Source organism: Zalophus californianus, chromosome 11 (genome assembly GCF_009762305.2).
Source record: "Zalophus californianus isolate mZalCal1 chromosome 11, mZalCal1.pri.v2, whole genome shotgun sequence".
Classification (NCBI taxonomy): domain Eukaryota; kingdom Metazoa; phylum Chordata; class Mammalia; order Carnivora; family Otariidae; genus Zalophus; species Zalophus californianus.
This window is the reverse complement of record NC_045605.1, coordinates 57,914,630-57,930,121: the sequence shown is the minus strand read 5'-3', so window position 1 is coordinate 57,930,121 and position 15,492 is coordinate 57,914,630. Positions and strand designations below refer to the sequence as shown.

General features: G+C 42.3%; 1 protein-coding gene across 6 annotated transcripts in view; it reads left to right on the top strand.

Annotated features, from left to right (window-relative positions):
- Positions 1-9,084, top strand: part of MRPL48 (mitochondrial ribosomal protein L48) — a 50,455-nt gene extending 41,371 nt beyond the window's left edge. For all 6 annotated transcript variants that reach the window (XM_027581260.2, XM_035723110.1, XM_027581262.2 and 3 more), the window contains 3 exons: positions 4,563-4,665; positions 7,684-7,773; positions 8,739-9,084. In XM_027581260.2, coding sequence (XP_027437061.1) covers positions 4,563-4,665; positions 7,684-7,773; positions 8,739-8,813 — 268 coding nt within the window. In that variant the 3' untranslated portion in view covers positions 8,814-9,084. The remainder of the gene's footprint in view (positions 1-4,562; positions 4,666-7,683; positions 7,774-8,738) is intronic.
- The last annotated feature ends 6,408 nt before the right edge of the window (positions 9,085-15,492 follow it).

Sequence of the window (15,492 nt, the reverse complement as noted above, 5' to 3'; positions counted from 1 at the left end):
ATTATTTATTTATTTATTTGACAGAGAGAGAGACAGTGAGAGAGGGAACACAAACAGGGGGAGTGGGAGAGGGAGAAGCAGGCTTCCCGCGGAGCCGGGAGCCCAATGCAGGGCTCGATCCCAGGACCCTGGGATCATGACCCGAGCCAAAGGCAGACACTTAATGACTGAGCCACCCAGGTGCCCCAGTTGTTATTAATATAATAGAAGCTTGCCTATGGTCATACATCTAATAAATGGCAAGGTCTGGATTTGAACTCACTTTTTTTCAAATTCTCAATTCCCCGTAATTGGTTCTCCACACAGCTTTCGGTGTGGTCTTTCTAGAATGGAAATACGATCAGGTTACTACCATGCTTAAAATCCTTCTATGGCTTCCCATTCCTTTAGGATCAGAGTTAAAGTTCCTCAGTGGCTTGCTAGGTGCCCGATGGCCTGGGCTTGCTTCTCTTGCCTTAACTCATATTTCCCTTTCCCTCTTCCTCTCCCTCCAGTTAACAATGGCTTATCCCTTTCCACCTCAGGACCTGTGCATACACTTGCTCTCTAAGGCTTAGAATACTCTTTCCCCTTTACATAACTAACCCCTGCTTTTTTCTTAGGCTTCATATTGGATGTCACTTCTTCAGAGAACCTCATTAAATTAGGTCTTTATGTTATATATTTAGGAGAAGTAAAGATTATATAATTTCCCTTTCATAGCACTCATTCCTTGCCCTCGTAATTACTTGACGATTAGTGGTCTTCCTTCTTAGACTCTAAGATCTATAAGGCAAGGACTGTTTCTGTCTTCATTAACAGTTTAACCGTGAGACCTTGCCCAGTACCTGACACATAGTAAGCACTGAATAAATATTCACTGACTTGGATTGAGTTCCAATAGTCCCGGACATGATTCCTAGAACAGCAGAATGAATGATGTGCTGCTTTTTGCCTCTTCTCTGCTCTTTGCTCCAAATAGCACAAAGCATAAAGAGATGTTCATTTTCAGCAACTCACTGCCCTGCATTGATTGAGGTTTTCAGACCATCGTATTGTTAGGCATTCTCGCTGCCCAGCTTTTCAGAGATGAAATGATCTTCTTCTGATGTTCATTTCATCATGATCCATTTTTCCTCTGGGAGTGGCAGGGTAGGGCTCTGACCTTGAGATGGAATTGGGCAGGGGAGCGGTGTGCTGGCTTTTGTTCTATAAACGGTCTGCACTGCTGCAGCTGCAACTCACCCAGGAGGGGAGAGGAAGAAGCCTATCCTGCAGGTCTCTTAATTTGCCTGCCTCCCTTGCTGAGCAGCTGCCTGGAGATGGAAATGTTACTCATCTGGGAGTAGCTTCCCAGCCTGAAGCTGATCTAGCCCCTCTGCTTTGTGGAGAATAAAAGCATCACTCAGCATCACTCTCTGAAAGGCTACTCTTTTTTTTTTTTTTCCTTTTTCTTGAAGTCCACTTACATTGTTTAAAATGGAGTTACAGGGGGTGCCTGGGTGGCTCAGTCAGTTAAGCCTCCCACTCTTGATTTCGGCTCAGATGGTGGTCTGGGGTCGTGATATGGAGCCATGCACGGGAATCCGTGCTCAGGGCTCAGCCAGAGAGTTTGCTTTGAGGCTCTCTCTCACTCTCTCTTTCCCCCTCTCCCTCTGCCCTTCCTGGCCCCCACTCATGCACATGCATGCTTGGTCTCTGTCTCTCTTTCAAAAATACATAAATCTTTAAAAAAAAAAAAAGTAAAATGGAGGTATGATTTATATTTAGTAGAGTCCACAGATTTTAAGTTCCCTAGCACTCCAGCAGGTTCCCTTGTGTCCTGTCCCAGGTAGTACTCCCCGAAGGTAGCATTATTTTGTCATTTTAGATTGACTTTTGACATTGAGTTATTTCATTTCTTCCCTTCTGTTTTTCCTGTCTGATCATCCAAGTAATGTTTATTGCAGAAAATTTGTAAAGTACAGAAAAGTGCAGACACTAAAGAAAATTTACCTATATTCTTAACTACTCAAAGGCCTATTCTACTTTGAAATGAACAGAGTTCCCAGTATTTCTTTATCAAACTATGTCTGGCTTTTCTGTTAGTTCTCTTTGAGGGCCTCTCGTGCCTTTGTAGATAGCTGCTTCACTTTTTGGAATGCTCTCCAGGCAAACACCTATATGTTTATTCTTAACATCTTGATAAAAGCCTATCTCACCTGTGAAGTCTTCTGTGAGCCCCCTTTCTCTCTCTTTTCCCTGTAATATTCAGTACATGCCTATTATTGCCTTTGTCTTACTGTAGTGAGGATGTTTGTCTCTCCAAAGCACTCTTAGTGGGCTCTTTTAAAGCATAGGCTGCATATTGCCCACCAGCATGCCTAGGACAGAACAGGCTTCCAGTAAATGTTTGTTGAATGCATGAATGAGTGGATGAACAAATCAAAGACATCTTGCTAAAGTAAGTGTTGAAGAATAAAATGCATGCTCAGTGGCACGAATGGACAGTTCCCACTTCAGTCAGTCAGTCTTATCTGCAGAATGTCAAGAAAGAAAAATAGCATTTTAGAGTGCTTTTTACTTTCCTGAAAGCTTCACATAGTCATTTTATTTGCTCTTCCATAACAAGTCTGTGAATGTGTCCTTATTTATGTAGGGAAGTTATTACCAAATTTGAATTGGAAGAGGAGGTCAGAGGATTGTGCTGGAAAGTGGGAAAGAATGTTATTTAGGGAGGTTACCTGGAAGAGTCTGTAATACCTAGCATTTACTGTTTTTTGTTTTTTTAAAAGAATTTATTTATTCGACAGAGAGCGACACAGCGAGAGAGGGAACATAAGCAGGGAGAGTGGGAGGGGGAGAAGCAGGCTTCCCGTGGAGCAGTGAGCCCGATGCAGGGCTCGATCCCAGGACCCTGGGATCATGACCTGAACCAAAGGCAGACGCTTAACGACTGAGCCACCCAGGCGCCCCTAGCATTTACTGTTTGTAAGAGCAAGGGAACTGGCATTTGTAGGCATATTATGCCAGGCAAATTGCTTATGTAATTTCACTTAATCATTACAACAACCTTATGAACTAGGAATTATTATCCTTATTATCTCCATTTTGTAGCTAAAGAATCTGAGACTCATAAGCTGAATTATTTTGTCCAGGGTTAAATAGGTATTAAGTGGCAGAGCCAATATTTAAATCCAGGACTGACTGTTGCGTCTCTAGTCCATTTTCCATTATATCCATTATTCATTTCGTAGAGGGCCATGGCCCTTGCTATCAGTTGATGAAGCTTTGTGTGACATGAAAATTCAGGAATTCTACTGTTGTTATTTCATTTATCTTCATTTTGGTGAACTTTCTGATAAGACAAACACAGCACTGGTACCCCATTTCTGTGTATCCATCGATCCTATCTCATCACCATGCCTGATCTTCACACGTCTATTGATAAGAGACCTAGATTGTAATCCTCTTTATTCTGGAAGAAAGTGAGGTCCAGAGAGACAAGTAACTTGCCTTAGTAAATATTGCTAATAAGCCACAGGGCCGAGATTTGACCTCAAATCCAGTGTTCTTTTCATGGCCATGAAGCTGATTATAGCAAGCACAGTCTCTACAACAGTATTTCTCAAGCTGGGGACATTTAACAATGTCTGGAGACAATTTCTTTTTTAAAGATTTTATTTACGGGGCGCCTGGGTGGCTCAGTCGCTAAGCGTGTGCCTTTGGCTCAGGTCATTATCCCAGGGTCCTGGGATCGAGCCCCGCATCGGGATCCCCACTCTGCGGGAAGCCTGCTTCTCCCTCTCCCACTCCCCCTGCTTGTGTTCCCCTTCTCACTGTGTCTCTCTCTGTCAAATAAATAAATAAAATCTTAAAAAAAAATAAAGATTTTATTTACTTATTTGAGAGAGAGAGAGAGCATGAGCAGGGGGAGGGGCGGAGGGAGGGGAAGAAGCAGCCTTCCCACTGAGTGCAGAATCCAAGGCAGGGCCAATCCCAGGACCCTGAGATCATGACCTGAGCTGAAGTCAGACGCTTAACCGACTGAGCCACCCAGGCACCCCTGGAGATAATTTTTATTGTTACCACGTCGGAGGGTACTACTGGCATCTTGTGGGTAGAGTTTAGGAATACATAGGCCAGCCCCCCACAACAAAGAATTATTTGGTCTAAAATGTTAATAGTGCTGAAGTTGAGAAATCTTGCTCTTTGAAAACAGTTGGGTTTCATGCCTTATTTCTCCCGAAGAGGTGAAATACCCAAGGTTAGCCTCCAAAGTGATGACATTGATTCTTTTAGAATTGGCTTTTCTTTAGTAGCAGCAAATAAGTTATTCATCACCAGATTTTATTCAGTGTTGTGTCAGGCAAGAACTAGGGATGCAGAAAGGCATTAGACATGGTCTGCCCCCTCAGGCAGTTTAGAGGCTTCTGGAGAAGGTTTAGGAGGAGCTGGTTCCTTCCCCCTGGCTGCAGATGAAGAGCCCTAGATTCCAGGAGCTACTGCATTGCAGCAATGGCTGTACTCAGGGACTCCTCTGATGGAAGTGTTGCTGCTGACTTAAGGGAGCCTTCTTCACAGCCCCCTCTTCCTTCCCACAGTTACGCTATGCCCACCAAAACCATGGAGGTGTTGCGGCTGCAGGACCAAGGCAGCAAAATGCTCCTGGACTCAGTTCTTACCACCCATGAGCGAGTGGTTCAGGTAGGTACTCTGGGAGAACCTTGAAACATACTTGCCTCTCCTGGTTTTTCTGCCTCTTTTTTCTCCTTCTACCAGGTGCTTCTCTTCCTCTTGGCTGCCCCTTGAATGATGATGTTCTTCAGGGTTTAGTTCTTGATCCCTCCATCTCTCCGTATGTAATACCTTCCCTCTATGCAATCTCATTCATTTCCCAGGCCTCAACGACCATCATTATATTCTGACAACCCCCAGACACATATCTCTTAGTCCTGATGGGTTATAATATACTGATAACCCCTACATATGCATCTCCAATCCTGACCTTTTGGTTTAGCTTCAAACCTGATATCTACTTGTTTATTGGACTTCTCCACTAGGATATTCCACAGGTGTCTCACACTCAGCATATATAAAACTAATTGTAGAAGAACTGATGTTTTTCTTTTTCTATAATCCTCCCCACCTTTGAGTCTAATGTTTAACCTTTCTTTGTCCTCTGATATCCATTCATTCAGCTGCTGAGAGCAAACCCCTCAGTGGCTTCACCTTTATTTTTTTTTAATTTTTAATTTTTTTAAAAGATTTTATTTATTTATTTGACAGAGAGAGACATAGCGAGAGGGAACACAAGCAGGAGGAGTGGGAGAGGGAGAAGCAGGCTTCCTGCAGAGCAGGGAGCCCGATGTGGGGCTCGATCCCAGGACCCTGAGATCATGACCTGAGCTGAAGGCAGACGCTTAACGACTGAGCCACCCAGGCGCCCCTTCACCTTTAAATCTAGCTGTGGGGGCGCCTGGGTGGCTCAGTCGTTAAGCGTCTGCCTTCAGCTCAGGTCATGGTCCCAGGATCCTGGGATCGAGTCCCACATCGGGCTCCCTGCTCTGCGGGAAGCCTGCTTCTCCCTCTCCCACTCCCCCTGCTTGTGTTCCTGCTCTCGCTATGTCTCTCTCTGTCAAATAAATGAATAAAATCTTAAAAAAAAATCTAGCTGTGGTTTCTGTTGTTTTACTGCAGAGACAGATGGATGACAACCACATTACCATGAGGGTGCCCAGAGTTATTAAAAATTCACACTTAGGGGCGCCTTGGTGGCTCAGTTGGTTAAGCGACTGCCTTCGGCTCAGGTCCTAATCCTGGAGTCCCGGGATCGAGTCCCACATCGGGCTCCCTGCTCAGCAGGGAGTCTGCTTCTCCCTCTGACCCTCCCCCCTCTCATGTGCTTTCTCTCTCTCAAATAAATAAATAAAATCTAAAAAAATAAAATAAAAATTCACAATATCACCCCTTTTTATAACAGCTTTATTGAGAGTTTATTCGTATACAATTTACTCTTTTAAAGTGTACAATTAAACGGGTTTTAATATATTCACAGTTATGCAACCATCACCACAATCAATTTTGAACAATTTCATCACCCCAAAAAGAAACTACCCATTTACAGTCTCTCCTCTTTTCCCCATTCCCCTAGCTTCTGACAACCACTAATCTCTTTCTGCCTCTGTGGTTTTACCTTTTTGGGACATTTAAATGGAATTGTACAATATATGGCCTTTTAGGTCTTGCTTCTTCCACTTAGCATGTTTTCAGGGTTTATCCACGTTGTAGCATGTGTCAGTGCTTCATTCCTTTTTATTGCCAAATAATATTCTAACATATGGACATCACCCCATTTAGATCCACTCAAGAAGTATATCAGCAAGATAATGAAAGGAATGTTAAGGTAGTAACACCTTAAATATATGCTAACTTTAAAAATAATTAAGTACTGGGGTGCCTGGATAGCTCAGTTGGTTAAGTGCTCAGCTCTTGATCTCAGTTTGGGTCTTCATCTCAGGGTTGTGAGTTTAAGCCCTGCATCTGGCTTCACACAGTGTGGAGCCTACTTTTTTTTTTTTTTAAGATTTTATTTATTTATTTGAGAGAGAGTGTATGCACATACGTATGGGGGGAGGGGCAGAGGGAAAGGGTGAAGCAAACTCCCTGCTGAGCAGGGAGCCCGCCCAGGTGGGGCTTGATCCCTGGACCCTGGGATCACGACCTGAGCCAAAGGCAGACTCTTAACCCACTGAGCCACCCAGGCGCCCCTGAGCGTGGGGCCTACTTAAAAAAAATAAGTAACTATTTAACAATCTAGTTTTTAAAATATCAGAAATAAATTATTTGGGGGCACTTCCTGCTCCGTGGGAAGCCTGCCTCTCCTTCTCCCACTCCCCCGGCTTATGTTCCCTCTCTCATGGCGTCTCTCTCTGTCAAATAAATAAATAAAATCTTAAAAAAAGAAATAAATTATTTAGAAAAAAAAGAAATAAATTATTTGGGATACAGATCTTAAAGATCTAATTTGCCACTGAGGCCCACAGGATAGTTTGGACTCTTTAGTGCCTAAATACTTTTATGATTCTCTTCCTGGTTTTCCTCTTCTCACCCCATTCGTTGTAGCAACACATGGAACTAGTTTTAATTCCCTAGTATGGTGCTATGCATTCACATTTTACTGAATATTGTTTCCTCTGCTTTGAAAACCCTCCATACTACTGTTGAATTCTCCCAGTTTACTCCTGTTTTTCTTCAAGACTCCACCTAGAAGTTACCTTTTTTGGAGGCTGTCTTTGACCACCCCCCCCCAAGTTAGGTAGAGATTTCTCTTGTGGGTTCCTGCAGCCCCCTGCATGTCCTTCTACTACACATCTGATTCACCTCTGGATTCTCTGCATAGGGTCTGACACCAGTCAGGTCTATGTGGGTAAATCTGAGTTGAATCAGAAAGTCGTCCTGGACTTAATAACCTCTTGGTCCAGTTATGACATCTGTTGTCTACAGGGGCAGATATTGGCCATGACTGTGTCGGCAAGCAGACCCCTTGACTGATGGCAAGAGAAATCCTGTAGAGGCTGGGGGCTCTGAAACCAGCTCTGTGTGTTAATCCTCCACCCACAGGCCCTATAGCTCTGCTGAAGCTGACATTTGAGCCCATGCCATGTCTGCCCAATCATCTGGCTTTCACTACCCTCTCTCAGAGCATCTCCTTTCCTTTTGCAGATCAGCGGTTTGAGTGCTACATTTGCAGAGATTTTTTTGGAAATAATCCAAAGCAATCTTCCCGAAGGAGTCAGATTGTCAGTGAAGGAGGTATGTGCTAGTTTGAGAAGAGGCCCCCTAGTGGCCTACCTGTGCTCAAAATATGGATAAGAGCATCTGGCTTTAGAAACAAGACAGAAATGTGGATGATAAACGGGAAAGCTGTGCAGACCAGTATTACCGTGATCATTTTCCTGGCCCTTCCAGTGCATCAGTGCTGATGGGTACGGACCACAGGAGTTGAACTCCATCACAGTATCCCGGTGTTAGGGGCGAGCCCGTAATTGTGTATAGAAAGAACATGATTCAAGTGTACATACAGTATAATTAATCAGAACGCAAATATGGACATGTACTTTAAAGAGGACCTTTCTGGATCTTCAAGGCTTAACTGTAGCCTGACTGAGAAAAGAATGCCAATCAGAAGGAAGTTTGGCATAGAAAACTTGGAAAACATCAGGAACCTCAGCCTAAATACTGAGTATTTGGGTCCATTTGCCGAGGCAAGCCTTGTTGTGACACAGATCCTTCAGGTCATTTTAGACTGATGCCATTTGCTGCATCCAGCTCTCCTTGTTCTGAGCCCATGCTTATTAATCCTCTTCTTGTTTTTTGGGTTTCACATAGATCTGTATACAGGAGAAAATGTGCTGGTCATGCTGATTTAAATATACCAGTCCCTAGGTCTATTATTTCCGATTGTAGACAGAGAATTTGGGCATTCTCTCTCTTTAAGTGCTTCTAATGAGGTACTCCTAGCATTTGACATTCGTTCCTTATATGTCTGTCTTCTCTCACCAGACTCTAAGTTCACTTAAGGCAGGGAGAAAGTCCGATTCAGAATCCTTGGTACCTAATACAAGTCTGGTGTATAGTAGATACTCAATAAAAGTTAGTTGAATCTGAATCATTCTCTACAGGACTGGCTGATGGATTTTTTTTTTTTATGCTGTGTATGTTTGAATAACTGAAAGCTCTGCAGTAATTTCCCCTTATTTTCTTTTTCTTCTCCCCAGCACTCTGAAGAAGACTTCAAGGGAAGGTTCAAAGCTCGGCCAGAACTGGAAGAACTGTTGGCCAAGTTGAACTAGCTCATTGCAGACCCTTTCATGTCAGGACTGGTGACATTGAGTGCCAAACAGAAGATCTTCCTGGGTGGTCAAAGTTAAGCAGAAGACCCTCACCTTTAGATATCATAACTACCCATCCCCATTAGCCAGGAATGCCTCCTCTCTTGTATGGAGAAGCGCTTGCCAATTGTCACCACTTTCCTTTGAGCCAACCTAAGACATCCTCCATCTAATAAAAATCTGCAGCTGATGGGCATGTGAGAAGTCAGTCCATCCTGTGGAGTATCTTTTATTTTTTTATTTTAAGATTTTATTTTTAAGTAATCTCTACACCCATTGTAGGGCTTGAACTCACAACCCCAAGATCAAGAGTCATATTCCACCCACTGAGCCAGCCAGGCGCCCCTGTGGAGTATCTTTAAGGGATTATATTTTCTCTTCAGCACAGAAGCATGTTTCCCTTCAGTATTTCCCCAGTTAGAGTGATCTCATCCTTTCAAGCAATCTGGCATCGAGTCTTTTAGTGAAACAGAGGATCATAACATAAGTAAACCCCCTACGGATAGAAGGCATATGGATGGAGATTTTGGCTTTGTATATGAAAAAAACTCTTCAGATAGAATCAGGGTCTGGCTGTAGTGAAAAAATACTGCTTTGTGGGTAGTGAGTGACTCGTCATATTCAGGAAATGTTACATAACTGCTATTTAGGGTTACCTGGAATGAGTTTAAGCAAAGAATTAAGGTTGATCTTGGTCAGAGGTCAGAAAACTCCTGCTTGTGAGCCTAGTCCCACTGACTGCCTGTTTTTTTTAAAGTAATTTACTGGAGTGAAATTCACAAACCACAAAATTAACCATTTTAAAGCAGACAGTTCAGTGGTATTGAATACATTCACGGTGTTGTACAACTACCACCTATATTTAGTTCTAAAACCACATTGCCCATTTATTGGAACAGAGCCATGGTCGTTCACTTACATATAGGCTAGGGCTGCTTTCACACTGGCGGAGTAGTTGTGACATAGACCGTAAAACCAAAACATTCATCATGTGTCCTTTATAAAAATAGTTTGTCAAACCCTGATCTAAGTCACTGGTTCTCAAAACTGAAGTGTACATCAGAATCACCTGGGGGGCTTTTTAAACACAAATTTTTGAACTTCACCCCCATTTTTTCTGATTTAGGAGATCTTGAGTGAGGGCCTAGAATTTGCATTTCTTACACGTTCTCAGGTGGTGCTGATGCTCATGCGATTGGTCCAAGGTTACCTCTTTGAGAACCACTAGTCTAAGTGACCTCTAATGTTTTTCCTATTTTGAGCATTAGTGAGTTCATACTTTTGTACATAATAGCGATCATTTATTGAGCTAGACTCTGTGCAAGGTACTTTGTGAGCTCTAATCCTTACACCAGTCTTTTAGGGTGTATATATGAGTGTGCATGTGGGTGGGTATCTGTGTGTGTGAAAAGGTTATGTGTGAGTGCGTGTGAGTATCTGAGTATGTATCTCACATTTACTGAGCCCTCATTATGCTTTGTACTTTATAAAAATTGCCCTTGAGTTTGCTGGTATTATTCCAGTTTTATAGATGGAAAAACCGAGGTTTGGAGAGATAGAGAGACTTCTTTCTCCTGAAGGGTCACATGACTAGTAAGTGGCAGATCTTTCTCTCCCGTACTCCACTGCTGCTGTGGGGTACCCCTACAGAGAGGTCTTTGGGAGCCCAGAGCATTCTTAGCATTGCATGTATTTTTCTAAAACTCAACAGTTTCAGTCCTGAAGTTATTCTGGTTTCTTTGCCTTGGTCTCTAAAAGCAACAAGAGGAATCTCAGATTTCCTTCTACGGTATACCACTAAGGGAGAGCTGTCAAGATAGCAGGTGCCTTCACTTAAAATGCTTCTCTGAATTGACACTGAAGGTTCAGCAGGCCACTACTTCCAAGTGAAGCCCAATGGGAGTGTGGGCAGAATTTTTTAGGTGAGGACTAGTATTTTGGTTGTAGAATTACTCATTGCTGAGTCTCCTTTAGGGAAGATAAAAGAGAAGTTGCTAATGGATGAGCGTAATTTTGGGGGATGTATAGTGACAGGAAGATAAAGATGAATAAACAGATGTTTACAAATACATACACACAGCCCCCATACCATATGGACTCTATTTAGGAACGTGGAAAATGTCATTCTTTTCATTTCCCACTTTTCTTTGTTAGTGATTTGTGGAAGCAGGACACAGGATTTCATAAATTGACAAGACACTAGAGCTGAAGAACATTAGGACCTAGCTAGCCTGATCCTCTCTTTTAGCAATAGGGTAGAGACCCAGGAAAGGGAGTGCTTTTACCCAAGGTCACAGCACACCTCTTTGGCAGGGCTGGGAGCAGGATTCAGATCTCTTGATTCCCAGTCCATCCTTTTCCATTACATCACTGAGGGATGAGTCAGGTTTATCTCTTAAATAGGAGGCAGCTGGGTTCTGTCACCTTGGAGCTCTTGTGTCACTGACCTAGTTGATTTATCCTCTCGCCAGAGTCAAAGAGCTTTTGTTACTCCTTAGTCTGCTCTGAGATAAATGGAAATTGCTTCTAATGCCTTATCCTGGCAAGAAGGATGGGAGATATTCTGATTGCTAGAATCTCAGAGTTACAAAACAATTATGAGCTTCATCTGACTCTCTAGAGTAAGGTCCAGAAGGAAATGGACTTTCCTAGAATCACATGGCAGTGAAATCAAATGGAGTGCAAATCTTCTTGTACAAGGTCGAAAATAACTCCCACCCTCTCTGAGACAACTTATAAAGAAAGAGTCAGACAAACCTGGGCTATTCCTAGTTTCTACACTTACTAGTCTTAAGGCCTCAGGTGAGTTATTTTAACCTCATAAACCTCAGTTTTCTGATCTGTAAAATGGGAATTATCCTTTTAGGAATTTGAGATGGAGATAATGTATACAAATGGGCTAGCAAGTGCTCAGTAAGTGTTGGATTACCTTCCCTTCTAAACTTTTTCAGCATACTTTTAAATAGTTTTTTTAAATTGAGATATAATTTGTATTTATAGTGAAACAACAGATCTTGGGGCGCCTGGGTGGCTCAGTCATTAAGTGTCTGCCTTCGGCTCAGGTCATGATCCCAGGGTCCTGGGATCAAGCCCCGCATCGGGCTCCCTGCTCAGCGGGAAGCCTGCTTCTCCCTCTCCCACTCCCTCTGCTTGTGTTCCCTCTCTTGCTGTGTCTCTCTCTGTCAAATAAATAAATAAAATCTTAAGAAAGAAAGAAAGAAAGAAAGAGAAACAACAGATCTTAAGTGTATAAGATCAGTTTTAAAAATGCTCGGGGCGCCTGGGTGGCTCAGTTAAGTGTCTGACTCTTTTTTTTTTTTTTTTGCAAAGTAATCTTTCTTTATTGAAGCGCTGTCTCATGATATCTGACTCTTTTTTTAAAAATATTTTATTTATTTATTTGACAGAGAGAGAGAGAGCACAAGCTGTGGGCGGGGGGGGAGAGCTGCAGGCAGAGGGAGCCTCATGTGGGGCTCGATTCCAGGACCCTGGGACCGTGACCTGAGCTGAAGGCAGACGCTTAATCGACTGAGCCACCCAGGTGCCCCAAGTGTCCGATTCTTGATTTCAGTTCATGTCATGATCTCAGGGTCCTGGGATTGAGCCCAAGTCAGGCTCTGCACTCAGCCTGGAGTCTGCTTGTCCCTCTTCCTCTGCTTCCCACCCCCACCCCTTAAAATAACTAACTAACCAACTAACTAACTAACTAAATAAAACCTTTAAAAAAATGCAGTCACCTGTGAAACCTATACTTCTATCAAGATAACACTTCCATAACCCCAGAAAGTTCCTTTACATTCTTTCATAGTCATTCTTCAGAAGCAACCATTAATCTCATTTCTAGTGCCCCAGATCAGTTTTGCCTTTCTAGTACTGCATGTAAGTAACATACAGTATATACCCCTTTGTGTCTGACTTGACTTACCCTGTTTTATCCATGCTGTTGTGTCTATCAGTAGTTCATTCCTTCAGCATACTTTTAGTTTTCAATGTTCCAGTTACGGTTAAATTGTGCCTAGAATCACTCTGATAACATGAGGGGTAGGCAGGATGAATGACAGGAAAGGTCAATGGATTGGAATTCAGAACAGCTGGGTGCTGGTTTTGGCTTCATCAATATACAACATTTGGGATAATCTTCATTTTACAGATGAGATCATTGGCCTAAGAGGGAAACAGACTTGTCCAAGGTTAGCCAATGCCAGCCTGGGATCGTTCCAGTTCACTCAATTCCTGGTTTAGTGCACATTACTGAGATTTTGAGAAATGGCTTTATGTAGATCAGTAACTTCCAAGAACACTGAATGCCTGGGTTGAATGGGCAGTCTTCCTAGGTAAGGCCAAGAGATTCCTCAGCTTCATGTTTTAGTTCCCTTCCTCTGGCTAAGGATGCCTTCCTTGTTCTGCCACCAGAGAAGGACTCTGAAAAGGTAGGCTTTAGCTGCAAAGGAAGAAATGAAATCTGGACATTTTGGCCATTGAGACATTGTAGCAATGCCCAGAGACCCCTGTTTCTAGGGTGTAAATTGTACTTAAGGAAGGAAAGCTCTCTGAGCATGCATTGGGTGTGTCTAGAACTAGACCTGCTGGAAAGGCACTGCAGACAGAGGTGGCCAATGTGTCTTATGCTGGTTTAATCGATACTTTGATCTCTTTGTGCCATTTTTGTCTTCAAATGTGTGATCTCCCTGGAGAATTTGAAATGATTCATTTAGTTTTTATAAATCCCCCTGGAATAACTTTCATTCCCAGTCATTTAAGGTTTGGGTTACCATTTAGACAGAACGCCCAGGCTCTGAAAGATGCCCAAGCTCCAAAGAATGAAAACTCTTCAGAAGATAGCTGCTAAAGATGTAAAGAATCCTCCCATTTCTGCCTGCTTTAAGTCCCTGCTGGAGCAGAGTAGAGAGCCCTATCATTCTATACAGTGGAAAGTATAAGGTTTCAACCTGGATTGGCTCCAGTTCTCTTTGGATTTCTAGTCAGCAGCCCAAGGACTTAGCCTGGCAACTTTACCTGAGGGAGGGAGAGTGGGAGGCATCTCTTATTACTCACCTAGTAAAACACATTACCATGCAACTTTGTGCTGAGCACAGGCCAAGTCCCCAGCCAAGGACCTTGCAGGGAAGGGCCAACTCAAGAGCCACGATGGAGGTGGGGGGCACCAAGCCTCTGCACAGAGGTAGGTATAGATTATTCTGGACAAGCATGGACCACCTTAAATTACAGCTCCATGGCTGTGGGCTCCAGAGCTGAGAGACTAAAAAAACATGCCAATCTAGAACATTGTGGACAATGTGCATTGGTTAACCTCCATTTTGTAAAAAAAAAAGCCAATCATCCAAACAAACAAACCCTTAATATTTACATAGTAAATGTAGTTATTTACTGTGTTAAGCATCATACTAGGCAGTGGAAAATTATAAGTGCATAGAACAGAGAACAGCATAGACTTCAGAATAAGACACACTTGAAAGTCTAACCCCCAATCTGACCTTTATTTCCTCCTCTGTAAAGGGGAGTTAATGGAGTTAATGAGAAAATGTAACTCAGGAGAGTGCTTAGCACACAATAATAATCACATTAATAGGCAACATTTAGTGAATGCTTACTGTGTACCAGACACTGTTTCTAAGCCCTTTACCAAGGTTAATTCTTTCAACAAGTCTTATGAGGAAAGTCTACATTTATTACTTTTAAGGCCTTATGAGGAACGTTTTGTATGCATTTTTACAGAAGAAAAAACAGATCCTGAAATGTTGAGTAATTTGCCCCAAACTACACAGCTAGTAAGTAGCATAGTGAGACTTGAAAGCAGTATGTCATAGAGAATGAGAGCAAACTGGAACAAAACAGCCTGAGTTAAATGCTTCATAAATGTTATATAACAATATTTATTACATACACATATTACATATAAATATTATAATAGTTGTAATAGTTCAAAAATGCTAATAATTTTTATTATTTGCTATTTATATATTATCCCTCATTTAATTCTCTATGCCAAAACATAACTCTCTAAGTATGCCTATTAAATAGGAATTATCCCCATTTACTTGAGGAAACAGGTTTGAGTGGCAACAAAGCCCTCTTTGCCCAAATGCATTCTGTGACCCACCCAGTGTTGGCTCCCTGTTAGAAGTGGAGTCCTACAAAACTTGCGCTTAGCTAGTTTGGAAGTTATTCCTCCTGCTAGGGAGGTCCTTCTGCCCTTCCTCTCTGTTAGAATCCCACTCACCCTCCCCATAGACTATTATTTCTATTTTAATCACACAGATTTAATACAGAGATACATTCCTGTTAGAAAAGATTTGAATATGTAAGCAAATATAGTCCTTATTGATGGAGTTTTACACTGTGAATTTATTCACTATATAAACAATGTTGCAGTGAACATAATAGTATATACATCTTATAAAAATATAGTCAAGAGGGCTCCTAAAAGAATTGCTGTTGAAATACATATTTTTAATTTTTTAAGTAATCTCTAAACCCAACATGGGGCTCAAACTCATGACCCCAAGATCAACAAGAGTTGCATACTCTTCTGACTGAGCCAGCCAGTAAATATATAAATATTTAAAATATTTATAGATCCTGGGGCACCTGGATGGCTCAGTAAGTTAAGTGATGACTC